We start from the raw sequence: 16424 nt of genomic DNA on the forward strand, positions 1-16424 counted from the left end.
TCATCTCCACATAAATCAGACACTTGATCAAAAACGCAATTATTGAACCAACAGCCGCTTTATTGAGTCAGCAATCTAGAACAAGTTTAAGCTCTTGCTGGCTTTTTGTTTTGCTTTCTTCTCAAATAAGAGGTCAAAACATCCTTAAGCAATTGTCTATGAACATAAAACAATGGCTTTTCTGGTCTTCTATTTCTTGGCAATCTTCTTGGAGCTTGTCTTCTTTGAGGGATTCTTCTCACTACTCTTCTTGTAAATCTTGGCAATCTTATTGGAAATCTTTTTGGAAATCTTCTTGGAGCTTGTCTTCTTTGTTGAGCACGTCTTCTTTGGAGTCTTCTAGCAAGTCTCGCAATGAAATCGAATTTTTCTCTTGGAAGGGTAGAGAATCTTCTTCTTGGGAAATGTCTCTTCTTGTCTTGTCTTTTTGGTTGTCTTCTTTCAGCTCTTGGGAATCTTCTAAGAGCAAAGCTTCTTGTATTTCTCTTTGGGAAACGTTTTGGGAATCTGTTCTTCCAAATGGCAGAGATATTACGGACTGATCTCACTTTCTTTAAATTCTTTTCAAGTCTCTTCAAGAACTTTTCAATTGGAAATCTTCGATCGAATCGTCTCTTTAGTTTCTTGTCATTTTTCACTGCAGGAGTAGTTTGAGAAGATGTGACAGCAGTGGATGATGGTTGTTGAACTAGTTTGGCCAAAGTTCTAATCTTGTTTGCCAACTTTCTCACCTTTCTTCTCAAAAATCTTCTCAAAATTCTTCTCACCAATCGTACAGCTTCTCTGAAATTCTTTGACTTTTTCAAATCATTAATGTAATTCTTCAAATCATCATTCTTTCCATCTTTCTTCAATTGTAAAAGATGATTCACAATGACCGTAATCTTTTCCAAAGTAATTTTAGCATCCTTTTCATTGTATGGAGCTTGTTCGGAAGCATTCTTCAACAAACCCAATTCTCTCAAATTTTTGAGAATTTGTCTCAAGAAACGAACTTTGCTTTGTTTCTTGGTGGGTGTGGAAAGTGCGAGAGTGGAATTGACGGAACGCACAAGTTGTTGAACTTGGTCTGGTTTTTGTGAAAGAGTTGGTTGTTGTTGTTGAGCTGTTGATGTGTGAATCATCAAGGTGGCACAGACAAAGGCCAACAGGGCGAAAATGATCAAGGATGACTTCATGACAGCTGGCAGGTAGTGGTATTTTTTGCGGATGAAGTTTTTGTGTTTGGCATGTTCCGTGCTGTAACGTTGATTTTGATGATTATTATAATGCGCTTTATGAATGTAATCAATCAAAAATAATCATTTTGACAAGTGACATGCTTGGAAATGCTGAGCTGTACAATAAAATACATATTATATAATTTACAAATTTCAATTCTCTCTCTTTGACACTGCCACTTTCAAATTAGTTGGTCTTTGTACCACACGAACAGAACATCCCACTGGATCTTTTTCATCATTCAATAACACAAATTCATATCGTTGTACAAGTTTGGTTAAAATCATACATGCTTCTAATAAAGAGAAACGATAACCAATGCATTTTCTGAAAGAATTGAATGTCAAATGATTTGCAAGTGTGTGTTAGAATCATTCGATCATCATGATGATTGCATTCGATCATTCCAATTCGTTAGATCAACATTTCACACATCAACATTTCACAACATTTCACACAACAACATTTCTTAAAAAAAACCAAATTCTAAAAACATGTATGACTCACCTATTTCCCATTGAGAATGGCATCCATGTAAAATCATGTTGAACTCGATTTCTCGTTTCAGCATCTTTAAATCTCTCTGGATCAAATTCATTTGCATTCTTCCAAATGGATTCCTTTTTGTGAACATTTAAAATAAATACATTAATAAAAGATCCTTTTGGAATTTGATACTTTCCAAGAGTAGTATCTTTTTTAGAGACTTGTTTAGCAACTCCTACGACGGGTGGATGAGTACGTAATACTTCCATAATGACAGCATTGACATATTCAAGTGAATCAAAATCATGATAGGTTGGATTTCTTCCATTTAACACTCGAGTGACTTCGTTTTGGAGTTTTTTCTGAACTTCAGGTCTTTGAGAGAGTTCAAAGGTGGTCCATTGTAAGAGAGTGCTTGTCGTTTCATGTCCAGCCAATCTATGAAAGTAATAATTAAAGTAATAATTTTTTTTAAAAAAAAAAGAAAGTAATAGTTAAATATGAAGATCAACCATAAATGGAAATCATTATGAATGTTTAAAATCAATCATGAATGGAAATCATTATGAATAATAAATAGAATCATTGAAAATTATCATTTGTTAACAACAAAGATCATTCAACATACGTCAAAATAAATGCATTGCTTTTAAGCTCATCATCAGTCAACAAATTCTCATTCGTGTTGGCCTCCACAAGTAAACTCAAAATATCATTTCTCTCATATTCATCCATCGTGTTCTGACTTTCCATCATTTGATTCTTCTGTTGTACTTGTTCTCTTCGTTGATGAATGATTTGATCTAAAATTTTGGAACATGTTTCCAATGCTTGTGTGGCTCCAGACCATTTGGATAAAAGTTGATAAAGAAATGGATAATTTCTGACAAATCTTTTCAAAACCATTCCTCTTCTCATAATGATATCCATGGATTGTCTGAGTTGACGTCCTTTTTCATTGGAAGAAAAGATTCCAAAATCAACTCCAAAGCCTAAAATGTTTACATTTTGAAATATAATTATTGGTTTCATGGAATGTGTTATTATTATTGGTTTCAATGTGTCAAATTCAATAAGGAAATTCAATGGAATCATTGTCGATCAGTCAGATCATCATTGAATTCAATTAAAATAATAATTGAAAAATCATGAAATGATCATGTCCATCACACCACTACCAACACTACCAACAACCACTCACCTGCTTTTCCTAATACATCCAAAGTAATATCTGAATAATCTCCCACATTCAACACAAAACAAGATCCTTCTTGTGACAATTGTTCATCCCATTTCTTAAACATTAAATCTGTCGATTCGACAGAAATTTGACACATGAATTCCAAATTTTTAGAAGAGAATCCAGGACTACAAATTTTGAAATGTTTTTTCCATTCTTCAGTGTGAGGAGCTGTCAAGACATTATTTCCCTTGTCAAAAGGATTGAATGTTTCATAAATTAATTTTGGTTTAGAAAAGTGATTGGCTTTTGTAATTAAAAGTTCTTTTAACATTTCTGGATCTGAAACCCAAATAATGGATCTCTGAGCTAATGAAATTCGTAAGGTTTGAGTTTCAGGATCTCCAAGAGTTTTAGCCAATTCAGGAATTGAACCCATACTTCCTAAATATAAATAAGGAGCAAAAAAGGGAATTTTGATGGGTGAAAACCATACCTGCCAGGTGCCAGGAATGTGTCCAAGTTTCTTTAATTCAGAATGGATACCAAAAGCGAGCCAAATGAAATATCCAATGAGAATGACTCCGAGAGTTGTGAAGAGTGTGGTGTAAACATCATCATTTACAACACTCCAAAGAAAGGATAAAGTCATGGAGATCATTGATGAATATTCAGAGTGATGATGAGTGATGATGAGCACTTGTGATGGTATTCACGATGATGATGTGATGATATTGAGAAGTTGAAGAATACTATATTAATAATAATATGAATAGTAGTTGATGTTACGATCTAATCAACAAGAATGAAAGGATTCCAAACTCCGAATAAGTATTATTAAAAAGATTTGAAACGATAGGATTCGAGCAATCACTGATCGATCACTGAGTCGGTGTGTAACGTGTCGATGATCGACACTTGTTGATCGAGAACTTGGAAAGTTCTTGAGTTTTTTTGATGAACAAAAGAGATTGAGTGAGATCACGACATGAGAATTTAATGTCCGTCTTCGAAATCGTAAGTCATTGATTCCAATAAAGATTTACGGAAATCTTTCGAAAGATTTAACAAGTCAATGCATTACTCTCGTTTTATGACTTGAATTTTAAGGTTTGTAGAGGGTCTGATGGTCACACCAGGTTTTGGTTTTACAGGATCCACAGTTTCGTCATTTAAAAGTTTGAATTTGTACTTTTGAACCATCTTGGTTAAAATCATACATCCTTCGAGAAGGGCAAACCTATTTAATAATCATGATAGAAATTGATGTAATTAATTTGTAATTAAACAAAAAACATACCTATAGCCAATGCATTTTCTAATTTGGAAAAATGATAAAAAAATATTAAGGGTGTTCGATTAGATCATACAAATTGTTGATGAAACATTGGACAAGAGTCACATACCTATTTCCCATGGAGAATGGTATCCAAGTCATGTCGTGTTGTACTTTTTCTTTAAACTCAGGATTATCAAAACGTTCTGGAATGAATTCTTCAGGATTCTTGAAAACATCTTCGTCGTGGTGAATTGCATCAATCCAACCTAAAACAATGGTGCCTTTTGGTATATTGTATTTTCCGATCGTGGTGTTCTTTTTGGCAACAGATTTCACAACGGAGAGAACAGGAGGATGAAGTCTTAATGATTCCATAATGACAGAATTGACATGTGACAAAATTCCATAATCATCGTAGGTTGGATCACGAGATCCAATGGCTTGAGTTATTTCATGGTACAACTTGTTTGCAATTTCTGGTCGTTTGGAAAGTTCATAAAGCGTCCATCCTAAAAGAGTTGAAGTGGTCTGATTGAGAATTGAAAAAAATCATGTGAATGTTAAAATGCTGATGAATATTCGTCCATAAATGTCAAAAATATTTACCTCATGGCCAGCAAGTCTTTGGTCATTCAGAATGTTGTTAATGAGAGTAATGGTTCCAAAAGCGATTTCACTACTTACGACATGATAAAAGCATTGCTTTTCAACTCATCATCGGTCAATAGTTTTTCCAACATGTTGGCCTCAACCAACAAACTCAGAATATCTTGAGTGACATTATCAATTCCATCTTTCTTAATAATCTCTTTTCTTTGTTTAATAATTTCATCTAATTTATCTCCACAAAATTTAATAGCCTTATCAAGTCCCAAAATCTTGTTTATCAGTGGATAAAAAATTGATTTGTCACCAACAAATCTTCTAACAATCACTCCATAATTAATAACATTTTCCATCGCCTCTCTCAACTTGGTACCCTCAGCATCTGTTGAGAAAACGCCAAAATCAACACCAAAGGCTGCCTTTCCCAAAATATCAAGAGTGACATCGCTAAAGTTACCAAGCGGTAAAATAAATGGCTTGTTCTCCTTAATTCCCTTATCCCATCGTTGGAAGAGCAATTCTGATGATTGTGTTGCAACCTTGCACATGTATTCTAAATTTTTGGAAGAAAATGCAGGGCTACAAACTCTAAAATGTTTTTTCCATGATTCCGTGTTAAGAGCTGACAATATATTCTCTCCATAAACATTAAACATTTGATACACAAATTCAGGTTTTTCAAAAGTGTTAGCCTTGGTCAAGAAATATTCTTTCAACATGTCAGGATGAACAATAAATATTGTGTTTCTGTCCACCATTGAAATTCTAACAATTTTGGTTTCTTTATCTCCAAATTGTTTCACTAATTTAATTGTTTCTTCCGTATTTCCCATATAAAAGTAGGGTGCAAAAAAGGGAATTTTCACAGGTGAGAAGAAGTATTGCCAACATCCTGGAATATCTTTCACCTTCAAATAACTTTTATAAACCTTGTATGTTGAAATGACAAACACAGAAAGCAAAATTACTAGAATGGTGATGGCGCTTGTAACAAGCATGCTTGAGGCTGAAGGATTGTCCACCACCATGCGATCATCACCACTTGGATTGATTGCTTCTTCAGATCGAGTTGTTGCCTCTACGGTTTGACTCACAAGCATCACGGCCATGATCATCATCATTGCCAATCCTGACAACGACAAGGCTCTGTATGGAGAGGATGACGAAGGGAGCATTTTTTTAGTGTGAACAACAACAATATTTTTGTTGAATTTATTTGATTTAAATCATTGTAAAGTGGCTGTCCAATCAGAAACCACAGAACACGCATTGCGCCAACCTGAAAAGTTTTTATTTAGATCCATGATTCAAAAAGATTGAACGCACCATCTCTATTAGCATTGTTATTTGTAAATTTATTTGCTTGAGCAACAACCCGTTGCGTGCATTTAGTGAGATATCCATATTATATTCAGTGTTCGAATCTTTCTCACGGTTGCTATCTTCTTAAGAAGACATCTTTCAAATATATTATTTTTTCGGTTTGAACTCACAGTTGCGGACTACACTTCAGTATTACTGAAAGGCATCTTTTATTCCGAATTTAAAGAACTCCTCCTCACCTTCTGGGTGATCGTTTTAGCCTTTTTGTTATTGAACTCGAGTGATAGCCTTTTGCATCACTATTTGAAGATGACGACAAGAACATCAAACGACCGATTGATCATCAACAACACGACCATCACCACAACTCCAACCATACCAGCAACCATTTCAACAACAACAACAACAACAACCACTCACGAAACAAGCACTCCTCCCAAATTCATGTATTCCTCTCAACACAAAAAGGTCATGATGATGAACAACATGACTGCCGATCAGCAACATCGATGCTCCGATTCCAACTGTAGTAGTAGTATGAATAACCTGTTTGTGGCCGGTGCTTCTCCCTCTTCATCATCAACCACCACAAACAACAACACAAACAACAACAACCTCTCGGATCATGCTCATCCCCAACTTGCACAACAACACCCATTCAATGGATTCACATATTACAAGAGTGTACACTCGGCTGGCTGTTGTAGTTACAATGTTCCATCTCCTCTAATGTACAATAACCCTTTTGCCAATTATTTTCCACCTTTTCCTCATCAACATTATTCTTCTCCAACCAATTCAAACAATATCATTGAGAAGAGTAATGTATTATTGAGTGATGGAGGTTCGAATAGTGAGTCTGAATGTAAGGTAATCCTGCCAGAGAATGGTCATTCAGATTCCAAAACGAGTATTTCTGTCATGCCCATCAAAAAAAGAGCTCTAAGCAATGTCAACATGAAGAAACCTGCTCTTGAGGACATGACAAAGCAAACATTAAGCCCCAGCGTGGAAAAGAACGACAAAAGCGACTCAAAGAAACAGCCACGAACAAAAGACTCTCCATTAAAATCAGACGAAAGTGAAAAGAAGCGAAAAAGAATCAAAGACGAAAACGAAGAATTGAAAAAGAAGGAGAGGAGACTTGTTCGTAATCGTCAATCAGCACAAGCATCCAGAGAAAGAAAAAAGCAATACATCCAAAGTTTGGAGGCCAAAGTGGCAGAATTGGAAAAGAAAGTTCATGAGCTGGAAGAAGAAAATAATGAACTCAAAAAGAAACAAAAACCTTGAACGGTGAGAATTGTTGAATATTGTTGACACAAGGTACAATGGATTTTCAAAATTCATGAAATCTTGTTACCATTCACTCCACGGCAGAACACGAAAGAAGATGTTGAACAATTCACATCCATTCGAAAGGAAATGGCATTCAGTGTGACCAATTTCCAAATCATTAAGGTACAAACAATGATTCTTGTATCTAATTGATGCCCAAAATTGTACTTGATCAAGTATATTGTAAATAGAGTATGTAATCCAATAATTGAATACTAAAATCAAAGTATGAATTCAAGCATGTCGACACAATCAGTGTGTACTGTTTAAAAAAATGAGAAGAGAAGCAACAAGCACGAACCTCCATTCCTCCTCCGACAACTCCTCCGATGCCACGATACGACTTGACTCAAATCAAAGGTTATCATCACATCCAATTTCTTCTTCAAAAATCGAGCCAATTCTCGAGCATGCTCCTCATATTAAAATTATAATTGAAAAATCCCTATTGCAAATACAATATGATTTTCATTGCTTTCATTGCAAGAAAATATGGAAAATTTTGAATTTATTATTGGAGCATTGGATGTATGATCATGTAAATGATTTTTGTGTGCTCAATATAGATCGCACCTGTCATGGAAATATTGAAGTCTTAGTGAGCTATCATTTATTCTCGTCCACAAATAATAACCAAAAATTCTATGATGTGTTGACCTTTAAAGAATTGCCATCCAAGAATATTTCAACATTTGCTGCTGTGAATTTATTTTATAATTTTTCCTTTAACGAGATGACACAGGATGAAAAAATACACATGAAACGATGGGTTGAAAAAACAGGAGAGAATGTGAACCGTAAGTGCGCTCATTAGAATTTCATAATGCATGATGATGATCTGTTTGAAATGATAAATGATTAATCATTATTATTTTCTAATAATTACTAGAACAACAAATCGAAACCATGACAGAAATTAATACAACACCTCACAAAATTCAAACCTTCGACGAATTCCAACACTTTATTTCTACTCATCAACAAGAATCCCATATTTTCTGGATGGAATATCTTGCATATTTGAGATCCATTTATGCCCATCAACACCTACTCTCTCTTCCTGAATTGGAAAAACTAGAATTGATGATTTTTGAACGTTTGAAAAATTAGTTATTTGGCATCTCTGTAAATTTTTATTGAGCGGGAAAAAGGAGACCTTAAAAAAATGGAGCCCACCATTTACGTGGTGAAACAACCACCATCACCACCACAACACCAACAACTCAAATCATCAAGGTCTACAACCAACCAACAATTAATGCAACAACAACAACTGCGTATGACTCCTTCAACACTGGTGGTCAAAAAGATTCCGGCTAAAATAAGAGGAGGGGTGAAAGTTAGTTCTCGGAAACCTTCGGAACCATCTGAAAATACTTCATCATTCATACTGGAAAATTCTCAAAATTATCAAACCAAGAGCATCCCTTCATTGTTTCCAGCAACGTTAAAACCACGACAAACATCAGCTCCTATTCAATCAACCAGGAGCATTGGAGAATCAGAATTTGGATCCTTGACAAGCAGAAAAACTAGTACCTCTAAAATAACGAATATTACAAGTTCGAACCAAAGCGGTGAAAAGAAATCTCACCATAATGCCACTGTTGACGTATCATTAAAACATTCGCAAGAAAACTTGTTAGAGAAGAAATTAGAATGTTTATTGAATGATGACGATATTTATTCAGCTCGGCAAAGCATCAGAGATGCCTATCTTTTTAAGTCATACGAAAGAGATACGTCTAAATTTGCAAGAAAAATATCACTATCTCAGTTAGGAGTGACGTTAGTATTCGAAACGAAAGAAAGTTTTTACAACTTTTACAATCGATTTAAAACCTCAAATAGTGGAAGTACTATCAATTTTAGTATGGATGAAACTGAATTGGAAGAATTGAAGAATCCCGTCTCTGAGTCTAACATGTCCAACAATCTTGAACAACAGGAAATTCAAGAGGCTCAATTAAGCACGGATCCATTCATTACAGAAGAAGAAAAACTTGAAATAGTCAATACAATGGAAAAAGTAGGGGAACCTTACCTTGTAGAATTATTTAAAACAAAATATAAAACGAGAGAGTTACTTCATGCAGGTCAATCGTTGAGGTGAATGCATATTAAAGTTTTATTTTACAATTTCATAAGAAATAGCTCTGATGTGTGTTCACGCTATGAACTCAATCAAACGCATCTCGCTGCTCTTGGTCAAAAATCTCTGCTACATAATCTTTGGTATCCTTTTCTGGTCTTTGCTCTGTATTAAAGACTCCATCGAGATCTGATGTACTTTCGTCCAAATTAGGCTGGTCTGGGATTGGTTCGAAAAATTCTTCACTTTCTTGTTGAGCTTCATTAGGAACAGAGGACACCTCTTGATAAAATGTGGGAGGATGAGGATTCACAGGTTGTTGGTAAACTGGTATATAATGGTAAACATTGTGAGTTGGAGGTACAACAGGTTGCACGGTATGAACAGCATGTATTGGCTGAATAGGAATTGCATGGAGTGACTGAACAGGAAGAGGTTGAATTGTTTGAATTGTTTGAATTGGTTGAAGATGTTGAATAGGTTGGGTGATAGGTTGAATTTGTTGGAGGTGTTGAATAGGTTGGGTTTGATATTGGTGCACTACCAACTGAGGAGGTACCTCCCCTTCGGCAACAACAGTTTCACGATATTCAACAGGAGCATGTTGGTACTGAACTGGAGTAGTTGAAACGACAGGGGCTGTGTGAAAATAAAACTCTGGATAACCCATTCCTTGCTGGACTACTGTCTCTGTGACACTTCTGTCATCTTCTAAAGCGTTTTGGTTTGAATCCTCACGAGGATCTGTTGCAGGCTTCTTATTGGAATTCTTTTTCAGTTGGTTGTACCTGTGCCTACATTGCAGATCTGTTCTTCCTTTTAGTCCTTGAGAAACCTTTTTCCATGAACTTTCTCCTACTTCTTTGACCCTATCAATCAAACGTTGGTCCTCTTCTGGAGACCATGGCTGTTTGCAGATTTCTGGATTCAGTACTCTCCACCAATGTTGATTGCATTGATCACTTGTCTTATTTCCCACTGCCTTTGCAATGCTACTCCAGTTTTTTCCATCATATTTGATATATGCTTCGAACAACTTCTTGTTTTCTTCTTCTGTCCATCTAGCACACGATCGTTTTTTCTTGACCTTGTTGATATTGGTGCCTTTCCGATTTACAGAACTCTGCGAGTTTGACCTTTTTCTTTCTGGAGGTGATGCAGAATGAATACGTTCCAAAAGGCTAGGTTCTTTGGTAGGTGTGAACGGAGAAACAGGGGACAAAGTTTCATGGTCGGATATCATGTCTCTGCTACTAGAAGGGGAATTGGCAAGCTCGAGAGGACTCGAATATTCTTCAGGGCTGTTGCTCAGCGATGATGTGTTGTTATTTTGAAGTGATGTTACAATGGCATTGTTGATATTAGTTGGAGATGATCCAGAGGTTTTTGACTGTGAATTATTAAGGGGGGAAGCAACGCTTTGTGGGTTCGGTGTAGAGGGAATATGGTGTTGGTGGATGGAGCTACCTCCTAAAACCGTTGTTTGAGTAAAAGAAGGTTGAGAAGATACCGAGTAGGCTGATGGATGTGCTAATGTTACAACATGTTGTGGATGAAAAGTATTTTGAGGAAGAGCTGGAGGAACGGTTGAATAGTGATAAGCATGAGAAGGTGCTTGATATGCCTCATATCGAACGATGTGGTGATTTGAGGCAGGGTCATACACAGTTGTGAATGGATGACAGGTGGTTGGAACATAATTATGGTATGGATAGCCTTGATGTACATAGGTAGTGGTAGTAGGAGGGTTATGATATGCAGACGTATTAGGATCTTGCATCAAGACGACGGTTTGATAGGTTTCTTCTTTTCCATTGCTTGGACGATGATGTAGAATGAAATGTTGAGGAGTAACATTGCCCGCAAATGTGTGTTGAGGCTGTTGAAGGTTGGGTCCAATATTGATGGGCGTATTTGTACATGTGTTGATTGAAGTTGATGTTGTTGAGTTGGACACTGGTGTGGTGTGGTTGCCATTCAACGGTTGCGAGTTGTTGGATACCTCATTTTCCTGCGGTATAGGATTCATAGCGTTCAACCTTATTCTCCCTCAAAAATAATGTCCAAGAGAAGCGTTGTTGTAGGTATTTTTTTTAATAGCTTAAGAGGATTATCGGAGACGAAATACATAAGGAAGCCTTAATAAAAAAAAGAGCGTCCTTCCAAATATTTCCGACTTGATCTCAAACAAAGTTAAAATGACCAAATACACTCAATCACTCATGTTGTTGAGCTACAGCTAGCTCGTTTGCAGAAGACATCAACCGTATTCGTTGGGTGGCTGTGGCTGCTTCTGAGGATGGTGTGATCAACGTTGATGAACATGTTTCAACAACAGATTCTGAATTGGTGGAGATGTGGATAGGAATAGAGGATTGAGGAGATGGTTGTTGGCATGAATTGTTGCTTGTGGCATAAACCAAAAGAGGACCACTTTGAGGGGAGGTGGAGGGTGAAAAAGACGAGGATGGAGAATGTCGTTGAGGAGAAAAAGATTTTACGAATCGAGAGGAGGCTGAGTAGGTCTTTGAGATTGAAAGAGAAGAAACTTCTGATGAGCTATTGGACGCTATTGAGGTCGTAGCAGAAGAGTTTGTGGTGGAAGAACCTATCTGTTGAGTAGTGGTGGTGGTGCTATGAGGAGAAGTTGAGAGTGGATCTGGTACGCTTGTCGTGTTTTTTCCCAATAATTTGGAATCAGAGAAGAAGGAACTATTTGGTTGTTTTCCATTCATGCTGGAATTGTTGCAGTCATAGATTGGTTTGAAAGAATCATTATCATAGATTGTGAAGGACGCCTTTGACCCACGCTTGCTGCCTGGCTTAGGGCCTCTCTTTTTAGGTATTTTTTGGAGTGATATTTGGTTGTTATTAGTAGAGGATGTAGTACTGACAGGTGCATAATCGCTCTGGAAAAAGATGATGCCACTGCTTGCGTTGTTGGATGCAGAAGCGTTCTCAGAGGTCACAATTGAATTCATCGCCTTATTAGCATCCTCTACTTCAGATTTTACCTTTCTTTTTCTTCCTCGTTTTGACCTAGATGCTTCACCATGATTAATAAAGGTAACAGGTTTGTTAGTGCTTATGGCCATCGTCTTCTGATCCTTTGTTGTAATTGCATGGTTGTTTTGCAGAGGTCGAGTTCGGACTTCATTGCTTGCTAAGGGTGTATTTTGTGCACAACTGTTGTCTTCGATTTCGTAATCGGTCTCTTCTTCGGTTTTCTCTTCATCTTCCATTTGGCATTGTGCCTGTTTGCTTAAAGAGGCATAATTATTTGGTAAAGTTGATAAGGGCTCTTTAGGCTCAAATAGGCATTGTTCTTCGCTTAAATCATCGTCTGAATCAGTGTCTGTTGTTTGTTTAGATGTTTCGAAATTGTGTTTTTTTCTTGTTCTTCTTGCTCTGTTGGTGTTTGTCGTTTGTTGGTTGTCGCCCTGCGAAACTATGGACCTTGATTGTTGGCCTGTTTGGTTTAATTTTGACAACTCTAAAACAGCCAGTTCCTCCTCGTCCATAGATGGTTTAGATGAGGTTGAGTAATCCTGCCACATCTTTAGTTCTATGATCAACTCTTTCAGGACTTGATTCTGAATTTCAAGGTGCTGTTTTTGCTTTTCGTGATCTGAGTTCATTTTCTCAAAGAAAAGCTCCAAAGCGTGCAACAGTTGATCTTTGTTGTGAATATACCTTGAAACAATTTCTCTCAATTCAAAGAGAGAGGGAGGCTGCTTGTTATGATGAGACACCGACTTTTTTCCAAAATCGGAATTATTGTTTGTACTATTATTCATGTTTCAAGTTAAAGCCTGAATCATTGAAAGGGGTATTTCTCTGAAAAGATTGAATGTCTGATACTATTTCCGAAAGTTTAAGAAACTCAGACTCAAGGATAAGTTTTTAACTGAAACAAACACAGGGATCGCGAGCGATGACGAGCAAAGACTTGTTTGGTTTGCAGCAAAGAAAATATTTTTTTGAAAATTTTAAATACATACTTGTAAATTAATTTATTTCCCAAAAAGGAACAAAACATGGGTGATCATTGAGAATCAGCAACATTTCAATACTTTTCAATATCTTTGCTGATGGTGGAATCATCTGCTTGCGAGTTCTTGTAAGTACAACTGGCGACTTTATTTGTCATGTCATAAAGAGCCTCCATCGAAACGTCCCAAAAATTCATCTCTAAAAAATATTCTCGTTTAGCTGTTGTGATAAAAATCATCATCATCACAGACGCACTACAAACAACAACTATTAATCAACGTCATCAACAATTTGGCCACAATCAAGAAAAGTTCAATCACACCTTGATTCAAGGAAACAATAGTTGTTGATTCTCCTTTAATTTTTATTTCGGACACGTGTACTAGTATTCTGTGGGAAGAGTTTATGTATTAGAAAACTGTTTTTATCGGTATATTCTGTTTTAATTGTAATAATCAGATAACATTGTTACAATCATCTCCATAACATTGTCTACAACAAGAACGTTTTGAGTTGTGTTCTATTCCTTGCAACTCTTCGTTTAAACAAACTTCCTCTTTTAACTTTCCCCATCCATCTTTAAAGTTGTCCGAACAAAATCCTTCTCCTGGCTCACCAAACAACACAACAAACAATTCTATCAAATTAACAACAAGCTCCATCGAAAGAAAGACAACCAACACCAAGAACAAACAAAAGAATCCACAAAAGACATCTCCTTCAGCGCAACCTTCCTATTCGTCAACTTTTGACACCTCCACCAAAGATACTAAAAATCTTTCACAACAATTACAGATTAATAGCAACGCCAAGAAGGAGGACAACCCATCAGCAGCACTTTCAACATATAAAACAAAGATATTTTCTTCTCTGTGGTCGCTCGTAGAATCTAACATGCTATTTAAATTAGGATTTCATAACAAATCACCCGTAGAATTGCTCTTAGAAAATGACGATTGTACATTAGAGCAAATTCTTGATGAAGAAGATGTTATTTCAGAAGCAAAAGCTCATTACGGAAAATTAATCGATTTCCTTGCGAAGAGTGAGAATTTAACAAAGATGATTGACTACATCACCATTGAGATTCCTCTCGATCAAATTCAAACCCTCAAGAACCAAACAAAGAGTGAGGAAACTGAAAAGGCAGACGACACTACAGAATCTGAAGAAGTTCATTTAAATGAAGAAAAGCTTCAAAAGAGAATATTCAAATATCCAAGAATAGCAGCAGAGATTTTATGTTGCGATATTGATGCTCTCTATTCAGCCATTGTGTCTGATAAGTTGTTGCTAACATCTCTTTTTGACTTTATTTCACATGAAAAACAGACACTGAATCCTCAACTAACTAATTATTGGATTCGTGTTGTAACCTGTTTGGTTCAAAGAAAACCCATAGAAGTACACAAATTCATAATGTCTCAAGGAGAGTCCTTCGTATTGAACTTTTGTAAACATATCGGAGTACCTGGAATGGATGAACTTTTACTTAAGCTCATTTCATGTGAATTGTACGACTTGATAATTTCTGCAGAGACTAATCGATCAGCTAAACAACAACTCAAACTTCGATTAATTGATGCTAAGGACAACTCCGACGCTACAAATGTAATTAAGAGCTCAGTTAAATGGTGGACTGATGCTCAAGTTCCATTTAAACTTATCGAGAAATTATCTCCACAATACTCTTCAGAATGCCACATTAACGTTACAAGAGTGTTGAGCGAAATTATTAGACGATCATTGCAGTATAATCTAGATATTCAAAAGCTTAATCCTCTTGCTACTTCCATTTTGTCTGACTCAGTTTTATGCAAATTAATGGACACTCTCTTGGAGAATGTAAGTTAATTCAAACATGATGATTCTCATATCTTATAATTTATTTAGACTGATGTACTGAACGAAGGCATTGCATTGTTGCATACTTTAATAGACACCAGCGTAGATTTAATGGATGCAGATTTCGATGAATGTTTACCAAGTGCCATCAAAGTTATTCTCACCAAATTGCCCCAGTTAGTACAACTGTTGGAGAGTCCACCTACACAACAGCCTCTGACACTAACATTTGGTGTTTTAAACCCTCCTTTAGGTGAAACAAGGCTTAAAATTATTGAATTCCTTTCAAGCCTTTTTCATATTAGATGTGAAGTCGTCGAAAAGGCTCTAATAGCTAGCAACGTTCTAGGAGTAATAGTTAATCTATTTTTCCAATACGAGTTTAACAATATGCTTCACAATTTATTATTGAACATTATTAGCTTCATTTTGGCAAGTGAGAGTCAACCATTGAAAAAACACCTTTTCGTTGATTGTGCAATAGTTGAACGTATTCTACAAGCGTTCAAAGTGAACGAGCAAGCCCAAAATGAAAGCAAAATACGAAAGGGTTATATGGGACATTTAACAATAATCTCAAATACAATTGTTTCAACCGCAAATTCTGATGAAACTGTTGCTTCCCTCACTAAAGACATTTCTGGATGGAAAGAATTTGTAGAAACATCTCTCTCAGAAAGAAATATGATCGAGACACGACAAATGGGCTCAGATGACTCTTATCTTTCTTTGGTTGGAGGAGCTACACCAAACACAAATCATGCACCCCTCTCTGATGAAGAAAGGAAAGAATTAGAGGATGCATTTCAAGATTTTGATGATGACATGGCAGAAGAATATAAGGACGATAGCGCGAAGGAGCTCAATGAAGAAAATGCATCCACCAAAGACTCCTCTCCTCTTTCTGAATCCATCCAGACCAATAGTGAAATGCACCTTGAACTATAAAGCTTTTATTTATTTTCATCACCATCTTAACTTTCTCGAATAATGGAATCTCAAGCAATAGAAGATTCATGCAGCTTTTGATCAGATGTATGGTATTTTACCTCGTTCTAATG

The 16424-nt window shown here is 36.3% G+C and overlaps 9 protein-coding genes across 9 annotated transcripts; 4 read left to right on the forward strand and 5 right to left on the reverse strand.

The window, feature by feature from the left end:
* Nucleotides 1–86: 86 nt before the first annotated feature.
* On the reverse strand, nucleotides 87–1178 carry FDP41_010334 (uncharacterized protein; the record flags this gene model as incomplete). Its single annotated transcript, XM_044700621.1, has 1 exon — nucleotides 87–1178. One exon carries the CDS (start codon nucleotides 1176–1178, stop codon nucleotides 87–89), a length of 1092 nt encoding a protein of 363 aa, XP_044567982.1.
* A 195-nt stretch (nucleotides 1179–1373) lies between these two features.
* Nucleotides 1374–3539, reverse strand: FDP41_010335 (uncharacterized protein; the record flags this gene model as incomplete). The annotated part of the gene is made up of 4 exons (XM_044700622.1): nucleotides 1374–1548; nucleotides 1729–2145; nucleotides 2336–2699; nucleotides 2909–3539. The coding sequence occupies 4 exons, from the start codon at nucleotides 3537–3539 to the stop codon at nucleotides 1374–1376; spliced, it is 1587 nt and encodes a 528-aa protein (XP_044567983.1).
* A 428-nt stretch (nucleotides 3540–3967) lies between these two features.
* On the reverse strand, nucleotides 3968–5947 carry FDP41_010336 (uncharacterized protein; the record flags this gene model as incomplete). Its single annotated transcript, XM_044700623.1, has 5 exons — nucleotides 3968–4127; nucleotides 4188–4205; nucleotides 4294–4694; nucleotides 4773–4788; nucleotides 4851–5947. The coding sequence occupies 5 exons, from the start codon at nucleotides 5945–5947 to the stop codon at nucleotides 3968–3970; spliced, it is 1692 nt and encodes a 563-aa protein (XP_044567984.1).
* Nucleotides 5948–6404: 457 nt separating this feature from the next.
* Nucleotides 6405–7388, forward strand: FDP41_010337 (uncharacterized protein; the record flags this gene model as incomplete). The annotated part of the gene is made up of 1 exon (XM_044700624.1): nucleotides 6405–7388. One exon carries the CDS (start codon nucleotides 6405–6407, stop codon nucleotides 7386–7388), a length of 984 nt encoding a protein of 327 aa, XP_044567985.1.
* Nucleotides 7389–7707: 319 nt separating this feature from the next.
* Nucleotides 7708–8543, forward strand: FDP41_010338 (uncharacterized protein; the record flags this gene model as incomplete). The annotated part of the gene is made up of 2 exons (XM_044700625.1): nucleotides 7708–8230; nucleotides 8323–8543. The coding sequence occupies 2 exons, from the start codon at nucleotides 7708–7710 to the stop codon at nucleotides 8541–8543; spliced, it is 744 nt and encodes a 247-aa protein (XP_044567986.1).
* A 55-nt stretch (nucleotides 8544–8598) lies between these two features.
* Nucleotides 8599–9546, forward strand: FDP41_010339 (uncharacterized protein; the record flags this gene model as incomplete). Its single annotated transcript, XM_044700626.1, has 1 exon — nucleotides 8599–9546. One exon carries the CDS (start codon nucleotides 8599–8601, stop codon nucleotides 9544–9546), a length of 948 nt encoding a protein of 315 aa, XP_044567987.1.
* Nucleotides 9547–9613: 67 nt separating this feature from the next.
* Nucleotides 9614–11554, reverse strand: FDP41_010340 (uncharacterized protein; the record flags this gene model as incomplete). Its single annotated transcript, XM_044700628.1, has 1 exon — nucleotides 9614–11554. One exon carries the CDS (start codon nucleotides 11552–11554, stop codon nucleotides 9614–9616), a length of 1941 nt encoding a protein of 646 aa, XP_044567988.1.
* A 187-nt stretch (nucleotides 11555–11741) lies between these two features.
* FDP41_010341 (uncharacterized protein) lies at nucleotides 11742–13322 on the reverse strand (the record flags this gene model as incomplete). The annotated part of the gene is made up of 1 exon (XM_044700629.1): nucleotides 11742–13322. The coding sequence occupies one exon, from the start codon at nucleotides 13320–13322 to the stop codon at nucleotides 11742–11744; it is 1581 nt and encodes a 526-aa protein (XP_044567989.1).
* Nucleotides 13323–14412: 1090 nt separating this feature from the next.
* FDP41_010342 (uncharacterized protein) lies at nucleotides 14413–16311 on the forward strand (the record flags this gene model as incomplete). Its single annotated transcript, XM_044700630.1, has 2 exons — nucleotides 14413–15363; nucleotides 15412–16311. 2 exons carry the CDS (start codon nucleotides 14413–14415, stop codon nucleotides 16309–16311), a joined length of 1851 nt encoding a protein of 616 aa, XP_044567990.1.
* Nucleotides 16312–16424: the final 113 nt, after the last annotated feature.

The sequence above is a fragment of the Naegleria fowleri genome, assembly GCF_008403515.1.
Source record: "Naegleria fowleri strain ATCC 30894 chromosome Unknown tig6, whole genome shotgun sequence".
NCBI lineage: Eukaryota > Heterolobosea > Eutetramitea > Acrasida > Naegleriidae > Naegleria > Naegleria fowleri.